At 41.0% G+C, this 18,831-nt stretch overlaps 2 protein-coding genes across 4 annotated transcripts; one reads left to right on the top strand and one right to left on the bottom strand.

Annotated features, from left to right (window-relative positions):
- Positions 1-48: 48 nt before the first annotated feature.
- Positions 49-17,780, bottom strand: pif1 (PIF1 5'-to-3' DNA helicase homolog (S. cerevisiae)). 3 transcript variants are annotated; one of them, XM_049746331.2, is made up of 14 exons: positions 17,728-17,780; positions 17,172-17,258; positions 4,830-5,390; positions 4,275-4,398; positions 3,972-4,097; positions 3,526-3,679; positions 3,313-3,427; positions 3,013-3,119; positions 2,788-2,927; positions 2,240-2,346; positions 2,067-2,154; positions 1,672-1,817; positions 418-609; positions 49-268 (listed from the first exon to the last, which is right to left on the bottom strand). In XM_049746331.2, exons 3-14 carry the CDS (start codon positions 5,376-5,378, stop codon positions 224-226), a joined length of 1,893 nt encoding a protein of 630 aa, XP_049602288.1. In that variant the 5' UTR covers positions 5,379-5,390; positions 17,172-17,258; positions 17,728-17,780; the 3' UTR covers positions 49-223. The 3 variants fall into 3 exon arrangements, with proteins under 3 accessions (XP_049602288.1, XP_049602289.1, XP_049602287.1); XM_049746332.2 differs by lacking the exon at positions 17,728-17,780 and having other exon boundaries at positions 17,172-17,273; XM_049746330.2 differs by lacking the exons at positions 17,172-17,258; positions 17,728-17,780 and having other exon boundaries at positions 4,830-5,505.
- ptger4c (prostaglandin E receptor 4 (subtype EP4) c) lies at positions 14,152-17,245 on the top strand. Its single transcript, XM_049746333.2, has 2 exons — positions 14,152-15,265; positions 15,982-17,245. The coding sequence occupies exons 1-2, from the start codon at positions 14,417-14,419 to the stop codon at positions 16,555-16,557; spliced, it is 1,425 nt and encodes a 474-aa protein (XP_049602290.1). The 5' UTR covers positions 14,152-14,416; the 3' UTR covers positions 16,558-17,245.
- Positions 17,781-18,831: the final 1,051 nt, after the last annotated feature.

Below are 18,831 nucleotides of genomic sequence, written 5' to 3'. Positions count from 1 at the left end.
AAAGAGAGAAGGAGGGGTGAGAATTATGAATAATAATCAGACAAAAAGTTACTAAATAAAAACTTTATCTGATGGAAAAATCACAATAAATAAAAAGTTTTAAAAACATTACACTACTGAACACATGATGGCAGTGTGACTCCGAGTATCTCTGGTGGTGGATTCGGGCAAGTGCATTACGAATTTAATAATGCGGAAACGTGCAGATGGTGCAGAATTATTCTCACCAGATGTTCTCTTTGCTATCAACATAGTCATCAATGGTAGTCTGTGGGCACAGAAATTAAATGAGGTTTAATTTCAATCAAATGTAATTGCTGTGTCTTTCAAACATTTAAGTCCTTGTAAAGTGAGCTCATCAACAGTAAATGGAAAAGCTGGGGGGGGGGGGGGGGGGGGGCGACTTTCTTAACCCACCTGCATCATCAGCCTCTCTGTCCTCAGCTTCTTGTAAAAGGCAAGAACATTTGGGTCTGCTCGGACCACACGGGGGTCAAAGTCCATAACCTTCAGACCCTCCAAACTCCGAGCCCGAGACAAAGCCACGTAAGCCTGGCCGCTCTCAAACACACGTGCCAGAGATATTTCCACGCAGTCCAACGTCATCCCCTGAAATGAACGAAAGAAACACTCATTAAGTGGATTTTTAATTCAATTGTCGATTGGGTGGCCCTGTCAACATGTCTTCTTCAGATCACCACTCCCCGCTTATCTCATTTCCTCTGAAGGGATACATGTATGCTTTGCCTTGTTTTCCCTGCTGTAGATTAAACATTGCTGACACGGAGGTAGTGACAAATGAACTCAATTATCTTAAGGGTTGTTTCTTTCTCTTTTTTTTTTAAATTTTTTTTTTGTTTCATACCAGTTTTACTGCAGTCTGAGGACAGGATATTGGAACGTGCTATTGAGACAGCAGAATGATTTGTGAAGGCTCACTCGTGGGCACACAGAATAATAACAAGGACACACTACTACTATTATATACTGTGTGTCTATGAAGTACAATATTATGTAATGCTATTTTTGGGAACACAGCAAAAAAAATTATTAAAAATAATATTTGAGGTGGATTGATTGAATTGTTTTAGGCAAGGAAATCTTGTTCAATTTATAGCACCCTGGACAGGTGAACATTTTTGACGTCAAGGACAAGTCATCAGTTTCTCTTTCCAGACGCTCATTGATGGCAATGTCTCATTTTTTAGCCCATTATTGGGAAAGGACGAATGAGAAGTTCAAGGTTGAGTTTACAACCCCTCCTGAGGGCGACAAACTTTTATGTCCTGTTCTAATCTGCAGTGATTCAGTCAGTAGATCATAACTAGATTCATTTTCATTTAGGATACCGTCACCAGTGATTTTGCACTTGTTACAATTTGGACTCTTTTGACGTTGGGATCAAATTTATGGCATCTCGACCTTGAATCAAAGTGATTACATTCAGGTCAGCAAGGACACTGCAATCAAAACAATCTCTTTGCAGACTGGCTTAGAGACAGGAAAAATATATATCATTTATTTTGGGGGAGGGGGCGGTAAATTAAATCATTTAAGTAGCTGTGCATCAAGGGAGTCGGGAGAAACGCAAATTGCAAAATTGCACAATCTAATCCATCTGAGGAAAATGAGGTCATTCCTCCATCATCTGTGTATAAACTTGTAGCCTACCTGGCTCTTGTGGATGGAAATGGCCCAGGCTAATTTGAGTGGCAGCTGCTGTCGACTCAAGTGCGTCCCGCCCCTGTATTTAAACACCCAGCGTTCATGCTTCACCACGTCAGTGACGCCGCACAGGAAGCGCACGCGTGGGAGTCCTAAAAAAAAAAAAAAAAAACATGAATCAGCGTTTTCTCAAATGAACGGTTTAAAACTATAATTTGACTCAGACTGGCCTAAGAAAAATTTGTGTTTTAGTGCTTTTTAAGTTTCAGAACAGAATCAGGCACCTTTAACAAAAAAACACAAAAGCGTGAGATGGCGAAACATTTTCTCAAAGACATTTAGAAGATTACCTTTGAATGTTCTCAGCTAAGCTTGCAATAATACAATAAATCAGTTCTAACCGAGTATTCCAGACTCAAACGCCACCACAACCCCTCGGGCTCCATTCACCAGACCTCGAGTCACATCCAGGTTCTTGGTCAGCATGACCTAGAAGATGAAGACAACCATGACAACATTAAAACAACAACCTGACACGTGCTGATAATTGAGAGCAGGTCAAATTAATACACACTTGAGCTCCCACTTTAAGATGAAGCAGTCTGCTGACAGGGCTGAGCGTATCTATTATCCTCACCAAGGCCGGGTCGCTGTCTACAGCCTCAAACACTTGCGTTGATCCTGATGAACAAGAAAGCTTATAAATGCTGCTCTAAAAAAGCCAAACTCACACAAAATGTTGCATACAGTGCCTTAAGATACAAGATTAATTACTTGCATGATGATGCTAATAATTCGTATCTCAAATCATCTTTCCCTATTGGGATGAATGAATATACCATTAATCTGTTCCAGCAACAACAACAAAAAAGCGATGTTTTACTATTAAGAAAAATAGCACACTATATACATGAAAACTAAATCGATTGTAAAGAACTCGATTTTTTTTAAAAATCATAATTACGCCATGAGTGGACTTCAAGGCCAAGTTGTCGTTTTTATTTAGTTTTACTTCCATGGCATGACTTTCAAAAGGCATCACGCTTTTGCCAATTTTCAACCAAAAAACCATCAAAAAGGTGCGAAAGATGTGAGTAAGCGAGAACAAACGAGACATAGTACCTGGCAGCTGCTGTAGTTTGTTGTCATTGGTGAGCTCCACATCATCCTTGTGCGTGCACAGTCTGGTTGCTAGGATACCATCCCTGTCGATCTGACGGTAGGCACTTTCAGCTAATTTATTGGTGACCTCCTCCGTCGCCCTGTGTGAAGTTGATCAAGTCATTCGGCCAAGGTTATATTTTCTTATTGGAACCCATTGGGAGGGGGATTCGATTACAAATTTACCTTCCCACCCTTATTGCCTGGAGGAGGGAGATGAAGGTCTGATCGGTTTGTCGCAGCACCGCCGTTAGCTCCAAGTTGACCTGGATGACTTTACGCCAACATCTGGCCTAATGAAGAAAAGTCCATTTTCATCATATCAGTGCTTCAAATCAGAAGTCTGTGACATAATCCCTATTTCATTCGAATTGTACGTGTATTTATATAATTACACACAGCTCCCTTAAAACGTGATGGTGCTTCAGCTAATTCATATGGTGCAACTTTCAAACGTCTTAAGACGCATCAACAACGTCACTGTACCTGGAAACAAAACTTTGCCTTTTCCTTTCCCTTAGAGATAGGAGGCAGCTGAAAGAAATCGCCAGAAATAATCAGCTGGATACCCCCAAAAGGTTCAGTGGACCTCCTCACTGACCTGTGTGTGCAGATAGAGAGGAAATCTTTTGTGGATTCTAACACATTTTTTTTTAAATAAGATATCACACATCATTAATTTAGAGCTATGGATCTTACCTGGCCACAGATTCGAGCTTGTCAAAGAAAGTAGCATCGACCATGGAGATCTCATCAATGATGAGGTGTTGGCAGTTGGTCCAGCGCTGGAGCACCCCGGGCCTCTGAGTCAGCTCGATACACTGCTCCAGTGGGGCTGAGCCAGAGCCAATACCTGGATGCACATCAGAAGTCCGGGGGTGGTAGATGAAGTGGGTAGGAGGGCCACAGACAGGTACAATAAATTAGAATGGCAGTGTGAAGATAACTGATTGAAAATAAAGATGTGGGTGGAAGTAAGACACTCCAAAAGGACATTGATTGTCAAACAGTGCAGCTTTATGTCTAATCCAATAAAAGTGCTCTGCCGCCATTTTGTAGCATCCCTAGGCATTTTTGGTGGCTCTCACTCACAATTATATCAACAGGATGATGTCATCAGAAAGATGAAACTCGGACTAACTAACCTGCAAAGTTATGTAGTGTTGTTCCTCCAATGTGACATGCAGCCACTCCAGTGCTGGCGGTAGCAAAGGTGCTATTTGGAGGAAGTGACCCAATTATTCTCTTCAGTAGGAAAGACTTCCCCGTACCTGAATGCAATATGAAATGGATCTTATCAGCGGGTATTTTCATTTCAGGCGAAATACTGGTGTCACTCTGGGCACATATTCGCACTATGAGAAATTTGAAGTCGTCAATTAACTTAAGAAGCATGTTTGCAGGATGTGGGAGGAAGCATGTGCATGTAAAGCCGGACTTATTCATACCAGCACTGCCTGTGAAGAAGACGTTCTTTCCACTCAGTACAGCACTGAGGACAGCAGACTGTTCTTTGTTCAGCTTACGGGTAGGAAGGGATAGGATGGGTTTTTTGATGGGGTTGGCTTTCACCTAAAGTCATCACAAGAAAAACTGAGCTCACATCTCACCAGCTTAGACGGGAAAAGAAAATTAAATGAATTGTTGGAAATTTAAGAATAGTGTTTACACGCATGAGGGATATTCTTTTTCACAAAATGTCCTTCTTGGCCGTGATGCTCATTTGTTGTCTACTGAAAATGAAATCACAATTGCTCGGGTAACTACCAATTTTGGCTCACTTGTTTTCTGAGTTGGACTGGTCATGCAACATTCACAACCCGAGCCAGGGCTAGTATCGGTAATTTGCTTTACAGGGCCATACTCTTCCGAGTCATCATTTGATTGAGTTTTATAAATTAGAACTACTTTTCAAAAATTGTGGCGAGCCTGCAGGGCACATAATGATGGCCAATGTCAGCTCTGGCCTCAGGGCACAAGATACTGAAAAAACGTGTACTCACGGGGCTAAAGTTACAGTCGCTCCTTGGCCTTTTGACTTGTTGTCCCACACCAGTGGGCCTATTAGTGCAGTCCGAAAGGCCTTTGGCTGACACTTTGTTTCGAAGCTCATTGACCTTCTGAATGTCTTTTTGCTGAAGTGGGCTGATGGCCTCAAAACTGCGGGGCAGGCCGGCTTTGAGCTTCTCCCGCCCGCTCAGAGTTTTGCTGGACAGCCCGGCCTGGTGTTTGATGCTCAGAGTCCTCAGGAAGATGCCAAGCTGGTCAGTGGGGCAGTTGGAGATGAGCACTTGGATGTTTTCAGGGATCAGTTTGACAGTGCACTTTCCATCGCGGGCGAACTTGGTGAACAGTTTGAAGTCCTTCAGAGGATAATTTTGCGGTAATTTCCCATCGTGCACCCGGAGGATGAGCTCCTGGAACTCGTTGCGTCCCAGAAGAACAGAGGCTTTGCGAATAACCTGCCTCCGGGTGGTCTGGCCTGAGGCGTTCAGGTGCTCTGTCGTCACGCAACACTGTAGCTGAGCCCCGCTGTCCTCTCCTCCAGACATTGCAGACACTTTCTTTAAAGAAATCAAATTATATATAAATATATTTTCTGCAGGTTGTCCACTCATCCGAGGTTTTCCTCTGCTAAACTCGCGAAACGCCGATTTCAAATTCTCAGCGTGGCGCACTGAGCCAATCAACGGGAGGCAATTTAAATATATAGCCAATGAAAATGAGAGATGACACCTCGTGACTTGGCCGACCAATTGTTGACGGCACGATTATTACGTCACAAAATCCCCGTGTTTACGGAAATAGCCACAAAAAGGTCTTATATGGTTTTTTTCATTTTGGGCTTTTCACGTTGAATCGAATGGACACACATTTCATTCCAAAGTCAAAAAGCTCATTAAAAATATCTTGGAAACGCCACGAAAAATTATTTTACATACTCTCTTCCTCATTTTTAACCAAATTAAATCATTCCAACTTCAAACTGCTCAGTAAATCTAACATTATCATTCCAAAAATGATTACCATTAGTCTATAATGACAAAACTATACAACTCTAGCATAATCAGCGTGTTAGCCATTCCTGGAAAACCTCCATTTACAATTGCAATGTTGTACCACCAGTTGGTGACTCCATGAGAGTTTTAAGTTGATGACTGTTACTGATGGTGCATTTATAGTAAACAGTACGCTGTTGCACAATGGGCACTATCACCCAAAACAGAACGTGACATTTCTACCTCTGAATCATACGTTTAATACTCTGTGTTCCAAGTAAACAGCCCCCCCAAAGCATCATTAGATGTAAAAATACAATTTAACAACTGCTTACGAATAGACATCTTGGAGTTGGCTTTCTTATTACTTTGTGCTCACAGTATCTATTGCGGTCGGCCGGCAGCAACATGCATTCAAACACCTTTTCATTATTGCTGAGAGAGTGGGATGGTCTAGATTATTCTAATGACATAGGAGCCATATCTGCACGTTTCACTTTATTTCCACCACTCTAATCATTAGTGGGATATTATATATTCTGGTGCCTCTGCGGCATCAGTGTGAATAATATTTTCAACGTCACATTCGAATCACAATAACGAGTCATATGCCAGAATGTTGACCTTGAACGTCTGACAGTATTTCAATTAGAGCTCCAGCCATAAGAATGTGACTAGCATTTCAATAAAAAAAAATTTAAAAAAAAAATCACACACTCTCCACCCACATGCACATTGACTATTTACACTGCAGCAGATCCTAAAAGGTGGACAATATCATGCCAGTCGGTTCGCTAATTACTGTATCTGCACCGTCTCTAAGACAAAAGAAAATAAGAGTCCACCCGGTGCTATATTTTACTAGCCTAAACACTAGCAGAAGCACTAACCTTCATTCCCAACCTAAACGCAGACATTTTTATCAATTTATTCACAGAAGGCTATTTTCCTCATTTCTTGGTATTTCTCTGGACTGCTACCAGGAAATGTATGCGGATGTTAGATTTATTTGTCTAATCACATTTTAGCCTCTGTGTTGCCATGACAATCTAATCAGCCCAGGACCTTCAGAATCAATAGTGCTGGCCTACGTAACTTAAACTATATGAAAAATGGGACTGTTTTTATTTATTTATTTATTTACTGAATCAGATTTTAAATGAGCACGGCACTGGCCCTTGATGACATCAACGTTTTTCTGTCCTCTGATTGGTGGTAGGTCAGTGCAAACATTTGTAGTCATCTGCAAGCATTAACACGATTGCATGTCTGGTGAGTATGGCGCATATCATTAACATTTGTTATGTTTTTGTCTTGTTATTGGGTAAATATTGATTCTAAGATGTTCCAAATGAAACACGTGGCACTGCTGCTTGCTGTTATAAGGCGTTGTTGTAAGAACAAAACGGAGGACACCTCGTCTTGAAATAGGAGTCTTCGGTGGTGAAGAAGACACACTTCTCAAATGCAATTTAACCTTTATATAACACCATGCTGCCCTTAAGCCAAAAACGTCAGTTTCTTCAGTTTGCTCAGAGGAAGAGGTGACTGGTTGCGTGTAGCTGAGCATGACTCACGATGCACACCTACTGTACAAACTCGCCAACACAATCGTCAACATGAAATGACAAAATAAATGGACAGTTTCTTAATTTCGTTTTGTAGATCATATTTCTAATCACAATGCTAAAAATAACCTGTCTATAAAGCGTCTTTACATTTTCCAAATTGGCGTTTCTTGACTGAAGTCTCAAAACAGCATTTGCATATTCAACTCATTGGCGCTTGGCCTCGCTAGAGTCATTTGTGTGCATAAAAAAACTTTGCTTGCAAGCCAAACGTCTTACAAGCAGTCTAAATTGGGTTCATCCGAAACAGCACCCAGAAGATGTAACAATGTCGGCAGAAATATCAGCTCATAACTTCCAGAGTATAATAAAAGGTCGCCTGACTCACCATCAGTGACACTGGAGAAAGAAGCATCAACCTAATTGCACTTTTACGCTATTTTGTTGAAGGGGAGCAAATGATTTGGGAGACCATCATGGCATGAGGAATGAGATGCTAAGTTCCCACCCCAAAAGAGAAACCTATTATGCTGCATTGTCAACAACATGAGTTGAGTAAGCTTTGGAAGACACCTAAGTACATACAATGGAAGTGAGTCAGGCTGCTATTGAAGCTTCGTATGTGTGTAGGAGGAGAGAAAAGCCATGAGACACTGCTGGATAAACAAGCAGCTTTTCACAAGAAATAAGAAGATTGCAAGAGAGACTATTCAGCTGTATTTCATTTCAGATTTGGAAAGGTAGTGACGTGTCATGTACATATGCATTGACCTTCTAAATATTTTGCGTGATTAGGGAGTCTGCTAGACGAACATGACTTTAATGTCATATTTTCTCCATTTTGGTGAGGAGAATGAATCCCAATTCCAACAGACTTTACAGACTCGACTCATAAAAATCAAATATTGAAAAGGGGTTCTAAAAAATTCAGATGTTTGAGAGACCATTTGACACATGCTGTGTGTATTAGGCTTAAAAGACATTGAATGTTTACTCATGCACCATGATAAACAATGTGCTACTCCGTCTCCACAAAACATTAAAATGAATGTTATTATGCCGTTGTGGTTCCATTTGTTCTTATAAACACGAGCTGTCATCCACAAGTCAAGTCTTGCATTGTGACATTTTCATGTAAAACGCTCCATCAGCTGAAATAATAAGCCCTAAGCGCTCAAAAAAATAATATTTAATACGTGACAAGCCACTTCAAATCACTACGAGCAGACAGAATGACAAAGCAGCAGTCTGCCTGTCATTTTCTGTTTTTATTCACATCAGTTCATTAGTTAATTAGTTGCCTCATGGCAGTTCACAGCTCTGCAGACTCACTCGGTTTAGCAAGGGAAAATACTCTTCGCTACGCAATCCAATTAAGAAATGACTTTCATACCCTCACAAACTCATGAACTGAAGAAACTAACGTCACACTGGTAAACAAACCAGTGTATGGACATTCTGTTAAATGGGCTGTTAGAGGGCGCTATTTTCGTTTGTTTCAAAAATATATATATATATATGGTGAGGCAGCGTTAACATATGTTTCGGTGTGGCCTTTTGTAGGATAGTTTTTAATATGCTAAAATATTCTTGTTGAACATTCTAGACCAGAGGACATGCAAAAGAAAACAGTGCTACAGGGAAGATATTCTCTCCTCCTACGTGTTCTCATACAAGTCTTTCGGGCTAGTTGATTTTTATTTTATGGCCTGACGTGGGTCATGGGTGCATCTTTTACTGCCGACCTCCCACACAGTTTCACCCTCATCAGGATCCAAGTTGAAACCCTCCGTGCATTAACGTGTGTCTTGTCTTGCTATTAAGCAGTTTGCTCCTTCTTGCGTAAAATAACTTTTCATTAGCCCCAGTGAAATATGATGTGCCTTTGCCACCTACTCTTCATGAAGTGCAATCCTATATGCCTCCCACTCTTTCTAAAATTTTATTCATGCCATTCGGTCCCGTAGCAGCCATCCAGGACATAATGTGATTTATTCCTCTCGCTAGCTCGGAATTCAACAAATTTGGATTGTGTCTAACTAATCCTGGAAGAGAAACAAGTGGGCAACACAATAGCGTACAGTAATTCAGCATAAGAGACTAATGTTATTTGAGGATCCCACCAAGGGAAAGAGATGACAATATTACTTCTTAGTGTCATATTAATATTACATATGGGGAATAAGCTGCTGCTGACTATCTTTAATTTAACACAAGACCCACTGACTAATGCGCCTTTATAAAGACTTTCTTTACACGGGCGCCACAATTAAGTGTTTTGTAGTGCTCTACACTTCTTAATTGCCAACATACAAAAACACACATTAAAGCAATGATGTCATAATTTTGACATTAAAGTAAAACTAATTAGCCTATATAGGAAACAATAAGGAAACAATTTGTCGTTGCCTCGACCACTCGTAATATAGTTTGTGGTGCCAGCACAAAATGGTTTGAATGTTATCTAGAGAAAAATGAATATTTGCAAATATTGTGTAATTATGAAGAAATTCAACTCCCAGGCACACTCAGGCTATTTCTTCTGCACACACTAAGGGGTTCTCATTGTTTTGGCTATGCAGGCCCTTTACAAATTATTCATTTGAGTCCAACTTTAACAAGGGAAGAAAGTTCTGTGACGTGAATAGAACATTATTCTCATAATATTAAGCTTTCAAAATTCTCTAAATCGGACTGGCTGGTTTCGGGTTAGGATTCAGCCTTGCTAGCATGAAAAACATAACCCAACTCCACTATCTGGACAAATGAAGGTAAATTTAATAACTCATTATGTGAGTCTTGTATGTACTTTATTACATGAGAAAATATTTTTTATAGAATTTATTTTTTATTTCTTTGCGAACCCTAAATGGTCTCTGGTGTTCCTGGGCTTGAGCACATAATTTGATCATTTTTACGCTCATGATTTGAGAACGTAAAAAAAAAAAAAAAAAAAAAATCTTATTTTAGTATTATTTAGTCATTACCACAGTAAAAATGCGAACACTTTCGACCTCGACACCATGTTCCAAAGGGGCACGGTATACCCTCTTAGTTGTATGACCACATTGGAAATAAATGATGTCCATAATGATATTTGAGACACGGTGAACGTCATATCTGATCTTCGCAATCTCAGTCACACTGAGTGGCTGCGTTGGCATCAATGCGGTTCATTTACTTTGTGCTTTACATGATAGAAACATCTAATATCCTGCAGCTGCATGGCACACAACTGCGAAAATGCAGTATAAAGACTCATTCCAAAATGAATGCCTTTTTCCCTGAGGCACGTATACAATCGTGCAGATTAACTGTCAACGCTGCTCTAAGTAGCTAGCGTAAGACTGATCGCAAAACGAGACATCTTGCTGCGCCTTTCAGAAGAAATTGGTGACATTAGTGGGGAAACAAAAGGTTTGCAGAGGATGAAAAGACAGCGTCAGATGAATGAGATGGGAGGGGGAGATGGTAAATGAGCATCCACTCGTAATAAAGAGCTTGGCAGACTGCGGTAGAAGGAAGGAGCAGGATGATTGCGGTGTCAAGTCTAGGAAGGCAAGATATAAAAATCACTAGATGATGACGTCATCGCGCTAGTGGGTTATTCGACGACGTCAGAGTTTTTCAGCATCACCAGCGAATTCAAGACACCCACATTGCGCTGTGACACATCTAATCTAATCAGCCAGCCAGCCCCAGATAATAAATTTGACTTGCCGTTTGATGATTGGAGTCATATTATGACATCTGACCTGCATGACCCAAGTAGTAAGCCTTACAAACTGAGACCAATTGAGAACAAATAAATAAATAAATATTTGTAAACCTTCAGGCTGTGGTGTAAAAACCACTGAGCTACGGGTAAGCGCATAATTTAATATATTGAAATTATTTTTACATGTAGTATGTTAATGTGACATTTAAGCAATTACTGAATTCATTTTTCCATAACTCTTGCCTGTTATTATTGTACTAAATCAAATCTGGATGTCAGATATGTGTGTCTTTGACATTTTGCTTATGTTAACTATATGTGAAGCTTTTTGTTTAGTGTTTTTTTTTTTAGGTTATAACAATTACTTGTATGTAATGTGTGAATTATAATTATATTAATTGCATCACGTCAAAAATAAAAGCTTTGCAACAATTTGATTACAAACCTGTCACATGCCACACGGCAAATGACTAGTTTGCTAATTGTAATTAGATGTGCACATATAATCCAAATATGCTCACTACGGACTGTTTTTGCTTTTAATATCTGCCCCTCCCCACCCTTTGCAAAGACGACATGTTGAATGTGTGTAACAGGAACTTGGGAAAGATTATCGCCATTACAGTTGCTTCTTAATTATGCATTCTAATCTGATATTGAAGCCAAATTTGATTGGGAACCCCTATGGACGTTCATGTACTACAAGCATTCCTCGTTAGGTCTTTGCTGAGGTTGGACGTGAATCCCTCAGATGTATGAGGAGAACGAGATAGCGAGAGAGACTTTGTTTATATGTGGCCACCAGTGCTACTCATGCCTCTGCGTTATTAGAGTGGGCAGACAAATTCACAAACACTCCATGGAGGGATTCTCTCGACCCCGTCTTCCTCCGTCATTGCTGAGTAGGAATCCACTTAGGCAGACAGAGATGGAGAGCCTTCGCCAGCGCCCACCATCAGACAGATCCTTCCTCCATTTCATATGACAAATTCTTTCATTTCTACAGATTTGATTTCGATTTTCACAGGGCTGTAACTCCCAGGTGTGTGTTTGCGTGCGTGCTCTATTTCTATGTCCAGGTGCAGAGTAAATTGAACACACGAGAAATGCGGCAATTTCATATCTGGCACAGGTTTCACAAGTCCATAAGAGCATTGAAACGTTTCTTCTGACACAACCATAAGGGGTTTAGGACTTTTTCAATATACGAGTGGTTGTACCGCAAGACACCAGAATGAGCAGTACAGTGTGCATTGAAGGACAAAGCATGGCAAAAATTGTTTTAGCAATTTTAATTGGCTTTGATATTCTAATTACTGTATGTTTTTATCAGGTATAATATTAAAGAATGGAACAATATATACATGCATGCAATACACTGACCCCTTGTGGCCAAGGCGTGCACTACAGAAGCAACACACAAACCTCTCAGGCACGTGGAACAGTCTTTCATTTGTGTGTATAACAATTGTTACATTAAAGTAGAATTTATTCTGTGCTTAATGAAAATTGCTTCCGGATGATTACATTATGGAAAAATTGCACCAGACGTGCATGTGTCCTTGTAAGGCATTGCATAAAAAGTCTAGGAAAAGATAAAAATTGCAAATATGTAAATTTATGTGAAGGCCGCCACAAATGCAGCCAAGTCTCATTACCAAAATAAACAATTCACCGGAAGTTGAGACTAATCATTAAAGTAAAATATATATATATAAAAAACTGCCATTTAAAAAAAATAATTTTCAAAAGATGTGTACTCAGGCAGAATACAAGATGTCACTACACTAATGTCAATATTTTTAGCTGCCCAGGAAGGAAGTGAATACATAATGTTAATGGATGTTAAATCACAAGTTGAATAAATGCTAAACAAATAGAGTTTGCTCATTCTGCACTAATGTTAATCGCTATGGCAACAGATAGTTTTAAGTGGGGGATGGAGCACTGAAATAAGACATACGCCCAACCACCCATTTGCCATTATTCTCTTCGCATGATCTCAAAGGGGACACAAAATAAGAGTCCAAGCCTCATTTCCCTGATGTCGTGCGCCTGATGCTTTGTTACACTCACTCATTAACTGCATTAGTCCTCGTGTTACAGCAATGGACACACAGAGAAAGAGTACACCCGGCTAGTTAGGTTGGCCAACAGGGAAGCATCACAGTTTTAATAATATAAAACAGCTTTTATATACACGTATACACATTTAGTTTTAAACTATTTAGTCTTTCCCAAGGATTTTGATTGAAACCAACATTCAGTTCTTCAAAACATTTAAAAAAAAAGTCATGAACATTTAATGATGACAAATGGTTTTCAGACCGAGACAGCATTTGGCGCTGGCCTTGGTGCTGCCAGACATTCCTCCCAGCCCTTTTGGAAAGCAAAATTGAGTTTTATCCATGAGTAATTAAGTGACTTGCCTGTATGACTCACAATCCTCCGTTTATGATGATACAACCCCATCAAATCAATAATCAGGGGATTCTTTGAGAATATTTGTCAATTTGTTTTGTGTATGTGAAGCCCTTTGAGACTGCTTGTGATTTAGGGCTATATAAATAAACTTGAATAAAACGCTGGTATAAAATAAAATAATTGACAGGATTTTCTTTTATAATTACAGCTGACTTCATTTATTTCACAATGCAGAAAACTTACACAGGTATCAAATGTGATCTAATAACCTTTACTGTTATGGTTATAGTCTATCAATAATAAATAAAGATATTCAATGATATGAAGAAACTCTAACAATATCTCAATTAGGAAATGTAAATTTCACTATACAACACTGATTTTCTCTAAATCTCTACACTCAAATCTACAACATTCCAAGAAAATCACAATGTCCCCTCAGAGCAGCCATGATAGGTGCGTCTATTCCAATGTTGTGATCAATACATGACCCCCCCCCCCCCCCCCCCCATGTGTTTATAGCTGTAATTTATCCTCATTGAGTGAACAATACAAGCCATGGCTCCCCCTTGTGATAAATGGTTTGCGCCTAATGATTTGACTGCTTGTAGAAATAAGATCCATGGGGAACGGGTGGCGCTCGCATGCAAGGCAGCCCACACGCACGTCAGTCCTGACATCAGCACTGAGCTTAAATACCCGCACAGAACTGGAGCGTGTGCGCAAACAAGCGCACCCCCATGCGGGATAAAAACACTTGAAGTGAGCAGCAAGTCGCAACAGGTGCTCTTTTCTGGATTTGTTTCAATTATTTGTGGGATGACATGCTGCAGGTACAAAAGTAAAAACGGTTGAGCTTTTTGTTCGTTGTCGTTTTCTAAATGATGATCAACGACACCATAGCGTTGGACACGAACGGTTCGGAGCCAACTTTCTCCCTGGGTCACAACCACAGCGCGTTCCCCACGCTGAAACTCGAATCCCGGTCACTGGTCACCTCGGCCACCATGTTCGCCGTGGGCGTCCTGGGGAACGTGATCGCCATCGTGGTGCTGTGCGTCTCCAAGAAGGAGCAGAAAGAGACCACCTTCTACACGCTGGTGTGCGGCATGGCCATCACGGACCTTCTGGGGACGTGCTTCACCAGCCCGGTGGTGATCGCTACCTACGTGGCGAGCCGGTGGCCCGGTGGAACGCTTCTGTGTCACTTCTTCTCCTTCTCCATGCTCTTCTTTGGCTCGGCTGGCATGTCCATCCTGTGCGCCATGGCCGTGGAGAGATACCTGGCCATAAATCACGCCTACTTCTACTCGCAGCACATAGACAGGACCATGGCGCGCTTCGCCCTCCTCATAGTCTACCTGGCCAACATGGTCCTGTGCGTCATGCCCAGTTTCGGCTTCGGCCAGCATGTTACACACTTCCCGGGAACTTGGTGCTTCCTAGACTGGAGGGCGATGGATCCACTGGGTGCCTGCTATTCGTTCCTCTACGGCGGGGTGATGCTGCTGCTCATCGCCGTCACGGTGCTGTGCAACCTGGCCGTGTGCAAGTCTCTGGTGGGCATGAGCCAAAGGACCGGGATCGTCCGGGCCGAGGTGTGCGAGCAGGGCGGCTCGAGAAGACGCTTCCCTCGGCTGCAGTCGGTGTCCTCAGCGGCGGAGATCCAAATGTTCTGGCTGCTTGTTTTCATGACTAGCGTTTTCCTGGTGTGTTCCATTCCTCTCGTGGTAAGAAGCAGCGCATTTTAAAAAAAATATTTAACAATTTCCTTTTCAGAAAAGTAGCAATGGGAGTCTGTAGCAGTGTACCTGATCCTTGGTCACCCATTTTACATTATAAAAAGAGTAAGAATTATTTTAATAATTAATTTGTATAATAGTTAACATTATTATTGCTATTATTTTTATTATTATTATTAGAGTGTGCACTTTCAGACACTCTAATAATGATAATATTATTTTGTTTAGTCATTTATATTCAATACAATTTAACCATGTGACTTGACACAAGGGAAACACTTCTGTGATTGAAATTAATTCCCCTCAATTATTAACTAGTGAAGACAAAAAAAAACGCAGCTTTTTCTGCCAGCTAAATTTTGACATGATAACCAAGACTGACCTGACAACAAAGACCATGCAAATCAATACAGTAAACTGGATTTTATAGGCATTCTTGCTGGGATGTTTCAAGGGTCTCCACTACATGGAACAGATTTGCTTTGCTCTAATGTGTAACTAGTATGTCACATTTAAAAGGACTCAAAGCTAGCCACTTTGATGGGCCATGATTGAAGTAATTCGTGACCACTCCCATAGCTCTCGCAGATCCACCGGCCTGCACTTGTCTGCAAAATTACCAACATCGGGTCCAACCCACCACCACGTGCCATTTTCAGAACAGCTTAAGATGCTATATAGTTGTATTTCTTTCCATGTCTCAGGTGCGAATCTTTGTGAATCAGCTTTACGACCCTGCTTATATATCCGCCGGAGGGAAGCCCGACTACCGAAGCGATCTGCTGGCCATTCGCTTCGCCTCCTTCAACCCAATTTTGGACCCGTGGGTGTACATCCTGTGCCGAAAGAACCTGCTTCTGAAGGGCTGCCAGAAGCTGAAGCTAGCGATGACCCGTGTGAAAGAGAGCAGCGGAGACCACATGGGCTGGGTCGGGCAGGACTCCCCTCCATCTTTCAACACACACGACACTAGCTACGCATCCATACGCCGGAAAGACGTGGGGCGGCAAGTGGCTGCTGAGGACACGCCATCATTCACCGACTTCGCCATGAGACACGCGTGGGACTACGACACAGCTCGGGTCAACTTCCACCCGTTCAGCGTGGAAGCGAGCGCTGTGCCCGAAGGCGAACATGAAGCAGAGGAGGATGCAAAACAGCAGGGGGACTCGGTGAAGGCCTCGCCGGGACAGCCCGCTTCTACGCATGTCAGGACGGGCGAGATGGTCACGTGCATGTTTAGCACCCCGAGCTCCTGTCAGTCAGTGAAATGCCTCTAATGCAATGTTTCCTGACTTTTACTGAGCCAAAGCATATATTTTTGTATTTGAAAAACGTCATGGCACGCACAGAACATCAGATGAAAGACCAACATTTTAAAGCTTAAAATTAATAATTAATTATAAACATTGATTATATAAATTTTTCATAATGGCATGTTAATTATGAATCATTTTGACAACTTCACAGATAAACATGAGAGGAGAAAACTACCAAGAAAACACTTTTAATTCCATTCCAGTACACGAAGGGGCTCTTTTATCCTTCAGGGTTAGTCTCACTCGGAAATTTGGACAATGTGAAAAATGTGGGTTAGAAAAAACTGCTGCCAATTTCCAAGTAAGGAAATGTGTACAAATAATTATTTTTTATACCCAATGGGTACAAACTCACGTACTGTATCAATTTATGTGACTCATTTGTGTATTAACACAATGCATGATGGTGTCAAGATGTACTTTTAAAAACGACATACTGCAAATCTTCTCTGTGCCATAGAAAGGTGATGCAGGGAGAGACAACTGAATGTATACAATTGGTCAAAGTCTTGTTACCTTTGTTTTTATGCAACTTGCAGTGTTTTGATAAAGTCTAAAAGAAAAAAAAAACTTACTTTTACGACGTGGTGCTTGTTGAACGTGTGTTAAAACGACACTGACCAGCGTCCGAACGCTTCTCAACGTTCAGCCAGCAGGTGGTGCTACAACACAAAAACACGAGTTACAAAAATAATTCATGAAAAGTGCGTAAGACGTTATGAATGTAAATTAAACATGTGCAACTTACGATAAAACTTTGCAGTGAGACAAAACACAACTTAATCACAATCTTTTGAGTGACCAAATTAGCTAGCCTACACGACTGGAGATTTGTCGTTGCAATGTACTTAATGCAGACAATCCGAGGTGTGCTGTGTTCTCTGTACGTCGTACAATCTGTTAAAATGTGTGCATATTATGAAGTTATTATTCCATTGCAACCGTTTGTAAAGGTGCATTGTTTCTTCTCTAGGTTTACTATTTAAAACAGTTCAGACAGGGAAGATTATTCCTGTTTTACATGTTTCAGCTACTTCCTGTACTCTTCCTCGAAAGCGTCACAAGATGGGAAAGTGACATGTCTTGTAAACTGCAATTTCTTGGTTTGGTCAGACAGCAAGAGGAACTCACCTGGACGGCATCCCATGTGTGTGATCGAGCAGGGGTGGGCAATCTCGGTCCGTGAGGGCCGGTTACCTGCATGTTTTATAGGTCTCCCTGCTGCAACACACCTGATTCAAATGATCAGGATTGTTCTCCAGCTTCTGCAGACCTTGCTAATAATCTGGCCTTTGGGCTGTCGTTTCACTAAATGGCCAGGAGATGGCGACAGGGTGACGCCTGAAGACGTTATCATTGTTCTGCAATGATAGCCAGGTCTCGATTCGTTTTCAATTTTGTGGCGTGAAATTGAAGTCATTGAAACAATTATCATGGTAAGCTTTCACACTGGCGCCACCAGGTGGCCACTTATGATAAGGAACGATCAACAAGCAAAAGAAGAGATCGCTGTACGTGATGTCACTACTGCAGTGAATAGGACACTTCACGGGTGCTGCAAGATGGCGGCTGCGTGGCCCTTTTCAGCACGAGTAAATGTTAGTTACCCACCCCCAAACGTGCTATATTCTGTTTTTGTTGGAGAAATAAAACACGAAAATCAAACATTTGTTCGATTTTTCCTTTCTCAAGCCACAAACTAGAAAATCAAGCTGTATTTCAATTTTGGTGTATTTATTTTAAAAGAAAAATCAAATAACCAGTCGTTTTTTTATTTTTAATATCTGCTTCCAAAGGAAATATCCAATGACCCACAGACTGTTGAGGTCACACAATCATCAGGCTCAAGTATGTGAGGTACTTTTATGCAAGGGTATTTATTATGCACACAATGTCATTCCACTAGACGTCCGTTTGTGGTGAAGTTTTTATCAAGCTGTTGTTTTCACAAAAACAAATCCAGAGGTGAGCCCTTGCTTGCATCAGCTACAAGGTCTGACGTCTTTTATGAGGAGTTGGACTACTCTGAAAAGAGATACAGCACCTTTATGAAGTACTATGTACATTGTGAAATAGGGGAGCAGAGATAATATGAAATCTGACTTTTGGCAATAAATAGATACATCTTCAATACAGAGTGGAATAAAACAGCTCTCATACGAAGCTATAATAAATAAATAATTTATCAGAAATAAATATATTTTACTTTTATACAGTAATACGTGAAGATGCATG

The sequence above is a fragment of the Syngnathus scovelli genome, chromosome 17, assembly GCF_024217435.2.
Source record: "Syngnathus scovelli strain Florida chromosome 17, RoL_Ssco_1.2, whole genome shotgun sequence".
Taxonomy (NCBI): domain Eukaryota; kingdom Metazoa; phylum Chordata; class Actinopteri; order Syngnathiformes; family Syngnathidae; genus Syngnathus; species Syngnathus scovelli.
The sequence above is the reverse complement of the archived record's forward strand: the minus strand, read 5'-3'. Positions and strand labels throughout refer to the sequence as shown.

Coding starts and splice junctions, on each gene's coding strand:
- pif1 (XM_049746330.2), bottom strand. CDS start 5,444: ATGAGTGGACAACCTGCAGAAAATATATTTATATATAATTTGATTTCT. Junction 4,098..4,274: donor CTTCTTCACAGGCAGTGCTG/GTATGAATAAGT, acceptor TATTGCATTCAG/GTACGGGGAAGTCTTTCCTA. Junction 2,347..2,787: donor CAAACTACAGCAGCTGCCAG/GTACTATGTCTC, acceptor CTTGTTCATCAG/GATCAACGCAAGTGTTTGAG.
- ptger4c (XM_049746333.2), top strand. CDS start 14,417: ATGATGATCAACGACACCATAGCGTTGGACACGAACGGTTCGGAGCCA. Junction 15,266..15,981: donor TGTGTTCCATTCCTCTCGTG/GTAAGAAGCAGC, acceptor TCCATGTCTCAG/GTGCGAATCTTTGTGAATCA.